Genomic DNA, 14232 nt, shown 5'->3' on the forward strand with positions numbered 1-14232 from the left:
GAGTGACATGGACATATATACACTACCAAATGTATACTAGCTAGTGGGAAGCAGCCGCATAGCACAGGGAGATCAGCTCGGTGCTCTGTGACCACCTAGAGGGGTGGGATAGGGAGAGTGGGAGGGAGACGCAAGAGCGAGGGGATATGGGGATATATTTATACATATAGCTCATTCACCTTGTTATACAGCAGAAACTAACACAACAGTGTAAAGCAATTATACTCCAATAAAGATGTTTAAAAAAATGTTGAAAAAGCATTTCAACAAATTAAGCTGGGATGATTCTGTACTGCACAATTAAATTACTCCTTTTTCTCCATCTATACTCACCCCAACTCTCTGTCATTGTCCTAGGGCACAGCAAAGAAAACTCACCTGCTCATCAGACCATATTTACTTCCTGTTGACAAAGGTGAGATTCACTTGGCACTTAATTGTGTTTCTGAGGCTATGGTTGTCTTTATAGGCTGTGATTAAAGGTTATGATGCTCTTACAGTGATGAAATTACAGACTTGAGATGCAGCATTCATCTACTCCTTCTTGTGGTTCTCAGTCGACAAAGATCATTTTTTTCCAGGCCAGTAGCAGAACAGTAAAGAGGTCAATATTCTGACACATTCTTGAATAACATTTATTTTTACATTCAGTCACTCAGAAAACTACTGTTGACTGGCTTCTTTAAGCCAAGCATTGGGATGGATCTGACTGAGGATGTAACGTTATGTCAGGGTACACTCAAGGGGAAATAGAACATTGATAACTGTTTTAAAAACTAGAAAGTGACCAGCACTGGGTGTAGGGATTGGGAAACAGATGGCCCCCGTTAAATTGCAATGGCAGTGATGGCAGGAAACGCAATGGCCCTAAATATTAGTAGGAGTAGTAGTAGTAGTAGTAATAGTATCAGTAGTAGTATTTTACTAAGATCATACACATTTTAACTGGAGAAAAGAGTAAAGAAAAACCATTTTAAGCTGTGAATATCAGGGAAGAATTCAGATAGAGGGTCATGTGAACTGAACTTGGAAGATAAGATTTCTATGATAAAGGAAGGGTTGAATAGGGAGTTTTAGCAAAATGGGCAAAAATGTGTAAGTCACTGAGATGAAAAAGTGTGTGCCTCATGGACCCGATACTGAGTTCCTCAATATGATGACAGCAATGGCCTTGAAGGCAGAGGCTTGAAGGAGGGAAATGGGAGGGCACTACAAGCAGGCTGGATGCCCATGAACTCCAGGCTGAGGAGCCTAAATTAGGGCCTGGAAGTAACAGGGAGCCCTTGAGGACTCTAGCAGCCAGTGTGATGAGCTGCCCAGGACCCCCTTCAGCAGGAGACTTGCCAAGGAGGGCTGTCAACAGAGATTCTCCAGCCATCAGCCCTTCCAGGGGTTGCCTCAACTGCAGGTGCTACCAAAGCAAACTTGGGTCTGCTTGCCCATGTGCAGTAAAGCCAATCTACTGACGCTGGGTTGTGGTGAAGGAAAGTGCAGTGTTTACTGCAGGTGCCAAGCAAGGAGTCCAGGCAGTTAGTGCTTAAAAGACCCGAACTCCCCGCTGGGTTTCAGGGAAAGGTTTTTAAAGGCAGTGTGAGGGAGGGGGTTGCAGTGTGTGTGATCAGCTCGTGGACATTCTTCTGATTGGTTGGTGGTGAGGTAACCAGGAGTCAACATCATGAACCTTCTGGTTCCGACCAGTCTGGGGTCGGACAAGCATGCCACAACCGTGCTTGTGGGCAGCACGCAGTTAACTTCTCCCAACTTGTGGGGATTTCAGTATTTGCAAAACAACTCAAAGGACACGGCTCAGAATATTATCTATAGCCTTTGAGAAGGAACTAAATTATCATTATTTTGTCTTGCTTGACTATTTTCCTTAGCTTCTGCATTTTCTCACTTCTCTGATTAAATTTACTCTTTGGAACTCAGAGAATAAGGCCTCGGAGGCTAAAGTTTTTCTACGAAGACGAGGCAGGAGGAGGATGTGGGTGAAGTGATGTCTGCCCAGGGAAGGCCCCATAGGGTCCTACTTGCTTACACAGGGAGATTCCTTGCCCAGCATTGGTGATTGACCAGGGTGGGATTAAAAGGTCTGGCCACTCAATGCCCTGGGAGGTAACTCTCAAGGGCCATGCTAGACCCAGAGCTCCTAGGGGTCCACCAAGGCTGCACTGGACCTGCTCACATCTCAGCCTGTCCCTGCATTCTCTCCTGCTCCCCCACCTCCACAGGCACAGACCCTAAAGGCCGCCCCTAATAAACATCCTGCATCCTAGACTACACCTCAGAGCTTGCTTCGCAGTGGGCCTGACCTGCTGCAAATGTTTAGAGCTGAGGTGCAACACGATTCGAAGTTTTATAACGAAATATTAAAGTGGCAAAGAGGAGTGGGATTGTGAAGGTCACGAGCATGAGATTTACCTCTTAAATCTGACAAGAGGTAATGGGGTGCCACATGAGGGTAATGTGCAAAAAAGAATCCAACAGGAGGAATATGCCAAAACTGCATCTACAGAAGGCTCTGTGACTGGTTTGGAGAAAAGAGGGGAGGATCTGGAAGTGTTCAACTTGTGTGCCAGAAATGGTGCCATCAGGAGAAAATGAGAAACAGAGGAAAGGACAGAGCAGGGAGGTGAGGGCACCACCGCAGTCACGGTGATCCAGCGATGCTGGCGGCACACCCGCAAGCAGGTGTCTGTTAGTAGGTGGAACAAGGAGGCTAAAACGGGAAGGAGAATAAGGCAGAGACAAAAAATAAGAGTGCCATTCTTAAAAATGATAATATTTGATTTTGCAGAAAAGGAAGCAACATGTGTGAGAGAAGACCAGCTCTTTGGGGATTTTTGCATTTAGGGAGCATGAGGAGGAAGAGGGGCAGGAAAAGAGAAAGACCGGGAGAGCCAGTATCCCAGAAGCCAGGAGGGCAAATGAGATCCACGGTATCTAATGAGGAGGCTGCAGGCAGATGCATCAACCAGGTGCATGACAGGCAGGACCAGGTTGGTGCCTGGAGAGGACGGTAACTGCAGAAAATGTGTAGGGACACCGGGAAGGGGTCAGGATAACGGGGGCAAGAGCTGCCGCTGACAGTGAAGAGTAAAGGTGCTTGGCAGTCAGACTCGTGGGAGGTTTGAGGGAAGATTCTCTTATAGGAGGAGGAGGAGAAATTAATTCTTCAAACCTCCGACGCACAGCAAAGCAGTATGAGGAAGAGCAAGCGCCCCTCCTTCTCAGAGGCACCCCCTTCCACAAGTTAAAAGGAGGATCTGCTGGGGTGGGAGCCAAGGTAGGGTGCAGGTGCCAGGGCCCGGGGTGCCCTGGTAGGTGGAGGCCGTGCTGGGCCAGGGGAAGAAGAACCATTCAGGGACACAATTCGGGGTCTGTCGAAGGAGAGATTTGGAGCAACCACTGAGGATAGAGTAATTGGCGAGGAGAGGAAGAGAATTCAGGGAAATGTTGCAGTGGCTGTGACTTCCCTTGTAGAGACGGAATTCATAGAGAGATGTGAATAAAGTTTAGAATCCCTTTAAAATTAATTCTGTCTGATGTGACTAAGCCAAGTTTGGCGCACTGGGGGACCCAGCACTTGCACTGGCCGCTCAATGTCTGCTTTATTCTTAGGCAGAGGAGACAAGCCCTATGCAGGGAGAAGAGACTGATGTCCAGGAGGACGTGGATGGGAAGAGACAAACACAAGTGGAGGACTGACCTTCCACAGAGAGAGAAAGAAAGGGATTTGGTGTGTACAGGGTGGGCAAAAGAAGCCCTGTGTTTTTCTCTTTCTTTTTATGGCTGAGTAATATTCCATTGTATATATGTGCCACATCTTCTTTATCCATTCGTCTGTCGATGGACACTTAGGTTGCTTCCATGTCCTGGATATTGTGGATAGAACTGCAATGACGGGAATAAAGACGTAGACCTACTTGAGAATGGACTTGAGGATACGGGGAGGGGGAGAGGAAGCTGGGACAAAGTGGGAGAGTGGCATGGACATATATACACTACCAAATGTAAAATAGATAGCTAGTGGGAAGCAGCCGCATGGCACAGGGAGATCAGCTCGGTGCCTTGTGACCACCTAGAGGGGTGGGATAGGGAGGGTGGGAGGGAGACGCAAGAGGGAGGAGATATGGGGATATATGTATATGTATAACTGATTCACTTTGTTATACAGCAGAAACTAGCACACCATTGTAAAGCAATTATACTCCAATAAAGATGTTAAAAAAACAAAAAGATACCCTGTGTTTTCCTGCACATACGACATAAATGGATGATGGTCCACAGACACACTTCACAGTGATGTAGAGACACAAAGACACCAGCTGTGTTACGATCGGAGAGGGTAACTGACCCTAACCCTAACCCTAACCCTAAGGGGAAGTAAAAATGATGGAGAGTTTTGTACAATGAAAAAAAGCGTGTGGGACCTGAGGACAAAATACCCACCTCAGGGATTCTCTAGAGAGTAAATCTAATGAAGTGTTTGTGTATCAGCTGACAACAGGGAGATGCTTGGAGCCCTCCCTTTTAGCGTATAAACTAGTGGTCCTCAGACCTGGCTGTCTGCTCCCTTCCCTGAAATTACATCAGAAATATCTAACGCTGGGTCTAAGAAACAGTATTTTTTAAAATCCTCAGGTTATTTGGCTATGCAGCTGAAGTCGAGAACTACTGACGTAAAATAGAAAGAATGGTAAGGTTTGGCAGTTAAGGTACTTTATATTAAGGTAGATATTATTATTTAGATGGAATATAATCATATGAAAAGAGAATATTCCATCCAGATAATTCCGTCAAGAAACTCTATTTTCTGTATGAAAATACGTGAACAATAAGTATATGCAAAGTACCCTCTGAATTCTTAGACTATTACAGATCTCAAATTCATTAAAAAATAAAAAGAATGGCTAAAAAACGCCCTATCTTTAAGAATGTAAGTTTACTTCAATATTCCACACTGTAAATGTCCTCATAGAGAAACATACCCATTTCGTTTTTATGCCTAAGTGTTAAAAAAAAAAAAAAAAAAAAAACCAAGAAATATATTTCGCCTTGGGAAGATGAATCAAGAATAGGATTTGACGTCGCAGCCAAGATCACAGGCTGGTCTCACCGCTCATCAGCCTCCAGGATGCTTGCCAAAATGCTTCATCTCCTTAAGCCCCATTTCCTCATCTACATAACGGACAGGGTGACACCACCTTCTGATGAGTAAACCAGGCAGCAAAGGCAGAGCAACCAGTACAGCAAAAAGTCTACTTCCTCCTGCTCCTCCCCGAGGATTTACCTGCTGTGGTTCTCCCCCAGGCTTGTAGAGAAATTATTTCTAGAATTGCTCATAGGTTTATACAATTTAAATGTTTTTGTCGTTGATCATGTGGATCAACAACATAATCCTATGCAAAGATTCACGGTTAACACGTACCTCCATTTGGCCACCTGACCGCAGCAAATGGTTCCTGTTAGCTCCCTGGCTGCCCAGCTCTCAGCCTGTACTTCTTCGGTTTCTCTTTCTCAAATAATTTGAAATCTAACGTGCACACAAGCAGAGTGTTCATTCCATTCGTGTGGAGCCAGATGATATCCAGAAACTGAACATATCTGTGTAGCCAGCACTCAATGCCAAAACAGAGCAGCACCCCCAGAAGTTCCCTCATGTCTCGCTCAGCCAGTGACTGCCGTCTCCCAGAAAGGTTCTATCAACACATATGACCTTTGTCCGATTTTATACTTCATATAATTGGAACCACACAGTGTGTCATCTTTTCTCTCAGGCTTCCTTTGCTCAACAGTTTGTTTGCAAGATTCATACTTTGCAATAAATCATACTTTGGTCAGAACAGGCCTGTTTTAGTGGTGAACCTTCAGCATTTACTAGGCTCTTCTCATTTGTTAGAACCCAAACTCCAAACTCCGTCTCCCTCATGAATGGGCAGCAGCTGGAATATTTGCTTCAATATTTCAACCTTTCAACTCTAGCTATGTCCTTGGAGATCCCCTCCAAGGTTGGTGGTTAGCCGATGCTTTACGAGTTTATAAGTAGATTTGTGGGCACTCCTTCTTTCATTATCTCCTTTCTGGGATGCCAAACTTCAATTTTCAGCTGCCCTGATAGTCCTCATCTCCTTCCTTTTGCATCGCATGCCATAGTGACCATCACTTTCTGCTTGACCTCTAGTTTCTCTACTCTGTCCTCACTGAAAAGTCTCTTCAGGGGAACACGCCATTTCCTTCTTTCAATGGTCAAATCATCTCAGTATTCTTCTTGGTTCACTTTCAAGTACTTACAAATAGTTGGGTTTTTTTTAATATTTGTTCAGACTTCATTGTTTTTATATGCTGTACGGTGTGTCTAATGCAGATCACTGCACTGTGAAATTGGAATCCTCCGGGTCATTATTTCTAACCTGCCTCTTGAACAGTTTCTTCGGGATGACTCATACCCTTCACCTCACAAGTCCACGTGGCATCTTTTCTCCCCCATATGCCTTCAGTAAGTATCAAAATTACACAAACCATTTATCTACTTATTCTTTAATTTAATTAACACATACTAAGTGCCTAAATGAGTCAAAAACTGTCTGAAATTATGAAGCTATAAAAGTGAGCGAGTCAGACACACTGTTGGCACATGGGGCTTACTTTTCTTTGACCTCGTCCCTTACTTGATCTAATCATTAAGTTTTGTTGATTCAAGTTGAAAGAACTCTGAAGTTGGTCCACATTTTTATACTCTCATACCTGTTTAATTCTGAGCATTGCTGTACCTTGTGTAGACACTGAAAATGTCTTCTCTAAACCTCTAATCCCCTCTTCTTTCCCAAAGTGATCTTTCTAGAGATAAATAACACCATACTACTTCCATTTTCTAAATCATTCAATTACTCTCCATTACTGACTTAAGGATAAAATTAAATAATTAGTTGATCTATAAGAGTCTATGTGATTTAGCCCTTTCCTGCTTATCTTTCTGGCTCCATTTTCATTGTGTTCTTTCCTTTTATAAATTTATTTATTTTATTTATTTTATTTTTGGCTGAGTTGGGTCTTCTTTGCTGCGCGTGGGCTTTTTTCTAGTTGCGGCGAGCGGGGGCTACTATTGTTTGCTGTGCACGGGCTTCTCATTGTGGTGGCTCCTCTTGTTGTAGATCATGGGCTCTAGAACGCAGACTCCATAGTTGTGGTGCACGGGCTTAGTTGTTCCACGACGTGTGGGATCTTCCCTGACCAGGGCTCGAACCCGTGTCCCCTGCACAGGAGGATTCTTAACCATTTCGCCACCAGGGAAGCCCCCTCATTGTTTTTTTTTTTTTTACAAGCACTTTATACCAATCATATTCAGTTAGACTTTACCAAGAACAACACGCTTTCTATTATTTTTGAAAAACATCTCTTATATTTGCACATTCTTTTCCCTGTTATTGGAAAGCTTTTTATCCATAACAATAGTTCACTATGTGTTCACCTTCTAAAATTGTTTTTCAAATTTCAAGCCATAGTCTTTCTTTTTTGAACAACCAACCCCTCCCCTAAGTGAAATAATCTAGACTAAATGAGGGCTTCTGTCACATGTTATGCATTCTCCACCATAGCCTGGCCCCTCTCACCTAGCGTCTCCTGGTTTATCTTCCAAAACAGAAAAATATCCAAGGACTGCATCACTTTCATTTCTCTTTCTTTTGCAGATACCACAGAGCCTGGTCCGTTCCCTAATTCATTGTTAAGGAAATAGAAAATTGGTATAGAACACAGAAAGGCCCTTGACAAATGTATCAGTCTCATCCAATTACTAGTTTTGATTTATTCATAAATAAGACACAGAATTAGTTTCAAAATATTTACCTGCTATGTCATTTTTATTTCTCTTTATGTTGGAATTTGCTGTAAGGTGATTTTTACATTTCTTTCAAGATTATCTACCTTGGAGTCGAGCTGAGCCTAGCCGAGCCGTGCGGCTGACAGCCCCGGATGGAGCCTGCAAGCGCCCTGGGGCACTCCTGGCCAAGGCCTGCAGGGGGCCACCCCGTGCGGGGAAGGCGCCCTGGGGAGCAGGCATCTTGGGGTCCAGACCCTCGAAGGGTGCCAGAGCCAGTTGGGGATGCGATGCTTCCCCATTCCGCCGACCCTTAGGCACAGCTTCTCAGGCCCCAGGCCGGGGGATGTTGGGTTTGCCTGACATGAAGACCCCTGCATTCAGAATTCATGAAGCCCTGGAAAGAAGTCTGAGGAAAGATTTATCTACATTTTGCTTATATACAGCTGTACCTCCCCCATGTTTCCAAGGAGTGCATCTTGAAGTCTTCTAGGATCTCCAGAGTGAAACTCACTGTGGTCAAGACTCTAACTTGGAGGGACCAGTATACCGCAAACAGCTATAGTTCAACAGAGCAGATTGTTATACAGGCTGGACAGATTCAGCAGCAGGTCCAGGGACAGCCATTAATGGTACAGGTCAGTGGAGGCCAGTTAATCACATCAACTGGCTAACCCATCATGGTCCAGGCTGTTCCTGGTGGACAAGGTCAAACCATCATGCAAGTACCTGTATCTGGGACACAGGGTTTGCAGCAGATACAGTTGGTCCCACCCGGACGGATCCAGATCCAGGGTGAGCAGTCTATGCAGGTGCAGGGCCAGCAGGGCCAGACCCAGCAGATCATCATCCAGCAGCCCCAGACAGCCGTCACCGCTGGCCAGACGCAGACGCAGCAGCAGATTGCTGTCCAGGGGCAGCAAATGGCACAAACTGCCGAAGGGCAGACCATCGTCTATCAGCCAGTTAATGCACATGGCACCATTCTCCAGCAAGGCATGATCACCATCCCTGCAGCCAGGTTGGCAGGAGCACAGATTGTTCAGACCGGAGCCAACGCCAACACAACCAGCAGTGGGCAAGGGACTGTCACTGTGACACTACCAGTGGCAGGCAATGTGGTCACTTCAGGAGTGATGGTCATGATGGTACCTGGTGCTGGCTCTGTGCCTGCTCTCCAGAGCGCCCCTCTCCCTGGGGCAGAGATGCTGGAAGAAGGGCCTCTCTATGTGAATGCCAACGGTACCACCATATACTTACGAGGGGGCAAGCCCGGGCTAAATTAGAGGCAGAGGGGAAAATCCCAAGGGAAAGAAGGAAACGCCTGCATGAGTCTCAGCACCGCCATGCCACGGCACGGAAGCGTGCTGAAGGTGGGCGATTTTTCTCTCTAAAGGAGAAAGAGAGTCCCCATATTCAGCATCCAAATCAAGCAGATGAAGAGGGGAGGACGCAGATCATGCGAGGGTCCTCACCCCAGGCCATGTGATGGAGCTGATCGAGGTCATGTTCCTCACACTACTTCCCACTGTTCCAAGGAACCTGATCAACTCTTCCAACGGGACGCTGACGGTTACATTCTGCCCTTTTCTGCAGGACAGAAACCACCTAGCTTTTAATAAGTGGCTCAATATTATAATTGCAAGGATGCCTGGCAAATTGAAGTTGCAAGCCTTTGTCTCACCCTGTCAGTCAGGACTTACTTCAGACCGTTGGTGACATTGACATTTCATGGATTGGGACGAAGCAGGGGACCCAGGCCAGCCCAGCAGTACCACACCTAGCACTCGATGTTGACTGGTGATGCCAGCCAGCCACCTCAGCAGAGGAGAACGACCTTCTCAACCTAAACTGCAATCAGGGAAGCTGCAGCCCACTCCTTCCCATGGATTCCAAACAACACCCATCCCTCTGATGCGGGATCTCAGGCTGACTAATGGACACTTTGTATTCAGAGATGGTTTCTAGGCAAGGAAGCTCCATCTCATGATACGGAAACAATAAATTCTCTGAGATACATTCATCTAATCTGTGGTAATAATAAGAATCTCTTCTACCCAGATGATAGGTTGGTATTTTTGGACTCCAGCCAAGAAAAAGCTAACTCTGGGGATAGACTGATAAAGGACTCGCGCACTAAAAATATAAATTGCTGAATCTCTTAGCTTTGACAAATTGTGGTCTGCTTGTCTGTTGACAGGTCATATGGACTGTAGTTCTTGCTGTGGTTACTTTTAAGACAATTTAGAGTATACTGAACCTTGACACTGCCTTTCCTAAGTAGAGAACAAAATTATAGAACTTCTGTGCTGAAGTGCTGAGGAGGTTTGTAGTAACTCCTTGACAGAGCAAAACTAGAGGTTTTCAATCATAGGCTTTGTGACAGCATTTGGGGAATAGAAAGGTTCATGTTTGTTTCAGTCTAGAAGGACAAAGAGTAGTATATATACTCTCGTGTTGTCATGTAACACGATTCGCCAGTGGATGGATGCCTGGGATGGATCATTAAGATGAAAAGAATAATTTACATTTATACTATAACCTTTTAACAAGCACAGAAAGGGGAAAGTCTGAGGTTTGGTCCTTGACAATTTCTGAAAAGCACTGTTCAGTCAAGCTATCCTGGACATATTCCATGTTGCCTGCTAGAGCTTGAGGTGGATGTTGGCTTCACTCCTGTGCTCGGTGCTGGCCCTGGAGAGTGAACATTCTCATTCTTCCCAAGGCAGCTGATTCTTTGGTACTAGTTTCCATTTGTTTCCCCTCTTCTCCATAGACCTTGTGCAGAAAGGTTTTCACATTGCATCCATGTTCTGGGGATAAACTTTGGACTGGAAATAGAGGTTCCTGCAGGGTCAGGAACAGGGCCACAACTCCCAGAGTGGGTTGTGCCTCAGTCATCTGTTTCTTTTCTAGATGTGGAACCCTGGGAGAACTAAGATGATATTTCAGAAGAGTTGCTGTTTTCTTGGAGACAAAGAAGGAAAATGTAATTCTTCTGAAGAACATTTAGGTTTGATTTAAATACCAAGAGTAGAGATCAGCTCTTTCTTTGATTTCACTCAAACCATCTAAAGAAAACATCACAAAGGGAAATCATTGTAATGGTACAAAATAGAGGTACAGAGCTATGCAGAGAAAGCAGGAAGTGAAGTATCTCCCTAGTACCTTGAATCTGGTCATCTGTCCTGACTTGCAGATGTTAGGAGGGGTTGACCTGTAGACTCACTAGAAACTTCTGGCTCTTTATGTGAGTTTCAGGTGTTAACTTTATTCAGTAAGCCCCAAGTTCTTCAGATGATAGATTACTAAAAGCAATAAAGAGTTTATATCTTTTGGTTTCTTCAGGAATCTTCAAGATGCAGAGTTCAGAAAGAACTTCCTCAGACCTAATTTCTAGTACTTAAGCCAACAACCGTTCTACAATGCTATTTATTTGGGTCTGTAAGTTTGTACATAGTAATACCAACCTCATATTGTTGCAGATTTTTTTTTCCACGAGTTTGAGTTTGGTTTTATTTGAAATGAAATGCTTCAGTTGTCATTTTTTCATTGCCATTTCAGGTAGCTCATGGTCCTTTTATTGTGGTCATTTTAACACATAATAACCCACAAAGTGGGGGTGAGGTTTGGATTTTTTTGTTACTAGAAGTTCTTTTATTCATTTGTCCTTGTGACTGTAGTGGTGGCTTCACAGATGCCAAAAGGGTGACTGGATGAGTGAATAACTGTTAATGCATAGTTATTTCACTTCTTGAGTGTTGTGTTTTTTTTGCAGGATAATTGTACATGTATATATTTTAATTGCACTGGTACATTGAACATGTCAGTGTCTATACCACTGGACCAACAGCACTATTCTGGCTAATTGGTGCCTGATAATAATGTCTTGATTTTCCTTTGGGACTCAACTATACATAAGATTTTTTTCCCCTCAGCTGTAGGGGGAGCACAGGTGATTGGTCACTGATGCCATTTCAATTGTTATTTTTTAAAATAAATTTATAAAATGCTTACAGAAAAGATTATCTATCTTCCTGGGGTTTCTTGGCAACAAAACAAAACAAAACAAAAATGCAGTCATGTGTTACTTCATCAGGACGTATTGATTGTAATCAGACTTACAGGAATATTCCTCAGATGGACCATAGGAAGGATGTAATTTGTTGATGTTAATTATTCCCTATCCACCTTTTCTTCCTGCTTAAGTGATCCTTTCAATTACACCTTTCCAAAAGTGCATTAATCTTCTAGTAGGTTTCATTTTAACGTTTTCTCCATTCATGATGTGAGCAGAAATTTAGAGCTGAGGAGGAACTTAGAAATCATCTCAAATAGTGTTTCTTAAACTTAAAAATATACACCCCGTGGACACATGGTTGTGTGCCGGTGGGGCAGGAGGGCAGGGGCATCTGAAAAGTGATAAGAAAAATCTCTGTGAAATATCAATTTTCCCCAAAGTTTGCGGGGCAGGAAGTCAAGTCATTTTGTTTGCAACTAACTGAAAAATCATTTGATATTTTAAAAATTGTATATACTATGAATTAGAATGCCAAATTGACATTAGTTAATCAGAACATTTCAAAGAAGTCTGAATTTGCATTGGTTAATTTAGTAGGACGTCTTCTGTCATCCATTCTTTCCTCTATGGCCTTAGGCATTTGAATGAAAGGGTTTGAGAAACAGTAATCTACCCGCTTTTGCAGAGATTAAAACATGCTCAAGGCAGTGTAAATTAGTGGGTGTCCTTCAGTGCTTTCACGACCTTGTCCAACCCTCTCTCCACATCGCTCTGCTCATTCTTGATTAGGCAGGCGATCTCTAACTACTGTGGTACAGGGCACGCTGTTCTTTCCTCTCAGGCTCTATTCCTGCACCTCATACGGCACCAGGGACCCACTCATGGTGCTACATCCCTATTTCATACTAGAGAAAATTCTGGCTCAGAGAAATTTAAAATTGGGGGAAAGATTAAAATGTTAACGTGGAGCTAAGAGCCAAACAACTCATCTAATTCCAATTCCCACACCTTTTCCAGACTGCTTCCTCATCACAACGAAAATCCTTCTACAGCAACAGTAACCAGCAAGCTCTCGGTTTACACCACAACACTCGAGTATTCATTGCAAGAGGGACTACCGCGGGTAGATTGAGCGAAGTACCTACGTCACCCTCCGCCCCGGCCACAACAGCTCTACTCACAGGTGACAGGTGGCCCCTGGATTTGCATACTCTATACCCACAAATGCCAGATGAATATTTCCTGTTGAAATGAAGGGCATCTGGCATTCTTTTCCTTTTTTTTTTGGACCTTGGAATACCGTTCCCTCACTTTGCCTTAAAGGCTTTCTCTCTAATCCATGGGAATAGGATAAACATGAAGCCTCTGGAGAATTCTGAGATGGAATATGTTTAAAATAATTAATTAAGGACTTCCCTGGCGGTCCAGCAGTTAAGACTCCACGCCTCCACTGCAGGGGGTGTGGGTTCAATCCCTGGTTGGGGAACTAAGATCCTACATGCCACGCAGTGCAGCCAAAAATAAATAAATAAATAAAAATAATAATTGATTAAACTGGCAGTTAAAAATCTGTAAAATATTCTGTGTTTTGTTTAATTCCTCAAAAAATCCTCATCCTTATGTAGCAATCGAGCTTTATTAAAATAACAAATTCCTTACAGGATAGTTTAATTTGCAATTATGAATTCATTTCTCTTGCTTAATATTGTAAAACATAACAATCTCTCCTAAACACATGCTAATAGTTAGCTTTAAAATTGCAATGATAATCTGCTTAATAAGCCCAAATGCTGGGTGAACTGACAGTTATATTCCTGAAGAGGATAAGTACAATCAGCTCTGCACAGGCAATCACATAACTTTTAGAAGTTGTGAAAATGCTATGAACGCGAAGAACATTTTATTTAATTTGCATGATCTAGAAAGTCCAGTCATTTGTCTGAAGCAGATTTTTTGAGGGTGTGCCAAGCGTGGAGCTTCAGGGAGTTGGGCTGTTGTCAGAAGGAACTCACAGACTATTCTGTGGACAAGGGACCCTGGGGAAACCCAGGAGGACAAATACGTCATGCTCTGCTGGTATAGCTAACGGAGACAAGTATCACATGCCATTTATTTCTCCAATTAGATCTATCTAGGTCTGCCATCAAACAGGAACTTTATCTCCTGAATTACAGAGAGCGTGGCTTTCGGAATCATTCAGGTTACACTTCTCAGGAGGAAGCAGAGACCGTGGCTCAAGTCTTAGAAAAGTTTCCTAGGTTTTACTGATGGAATGTGGTCTTGTGTGTTTAGAATAATATAGGTCTCATCTTCATTGCTTAGTGTCACTGGATTGGATGAAATCAACTTAGAAAAGAGTGTGGATATAGCAGAGAATATGATTTTGAACTGA

General features: G+C 43.6%; 1 protein-coding gene across 1 annotated transcript; it reads left to right on the forward strand.

The window, feature by feature from the left end:
• The first annotated feature begins 8484 nt into the window (after positions 1 to 8484).
• On the forward strand, positions 8485 to 9308 carry LOC102983749 (nuclear transcription factor Y subunit alpha-like). The gene is given in 2 exon segments (XM_055084674.1): positions 8485 to 9055; positions 9058 to 9308. Coding segments are annotated over 2 exon segments (807 nt in total). The 5' UTR covers positions 8485 to 8499.
• Positions 9309 to 14232: the final 4924 nt, after the last annotated feature.

Source organism: Physeter macrocephalus, chromosome 5, assembly GCF_002837175.3.
Source record: "Physeter macrocephalus isolate SW-GA chromosome 5, ASM283717v5, whole genome shotgun sequence".
NCBI lineage: Eukaryota > Metazoa > Chordata > Mammalia > Artiodactyla > Physeteridae > Physeter > Physeter macrocephalus.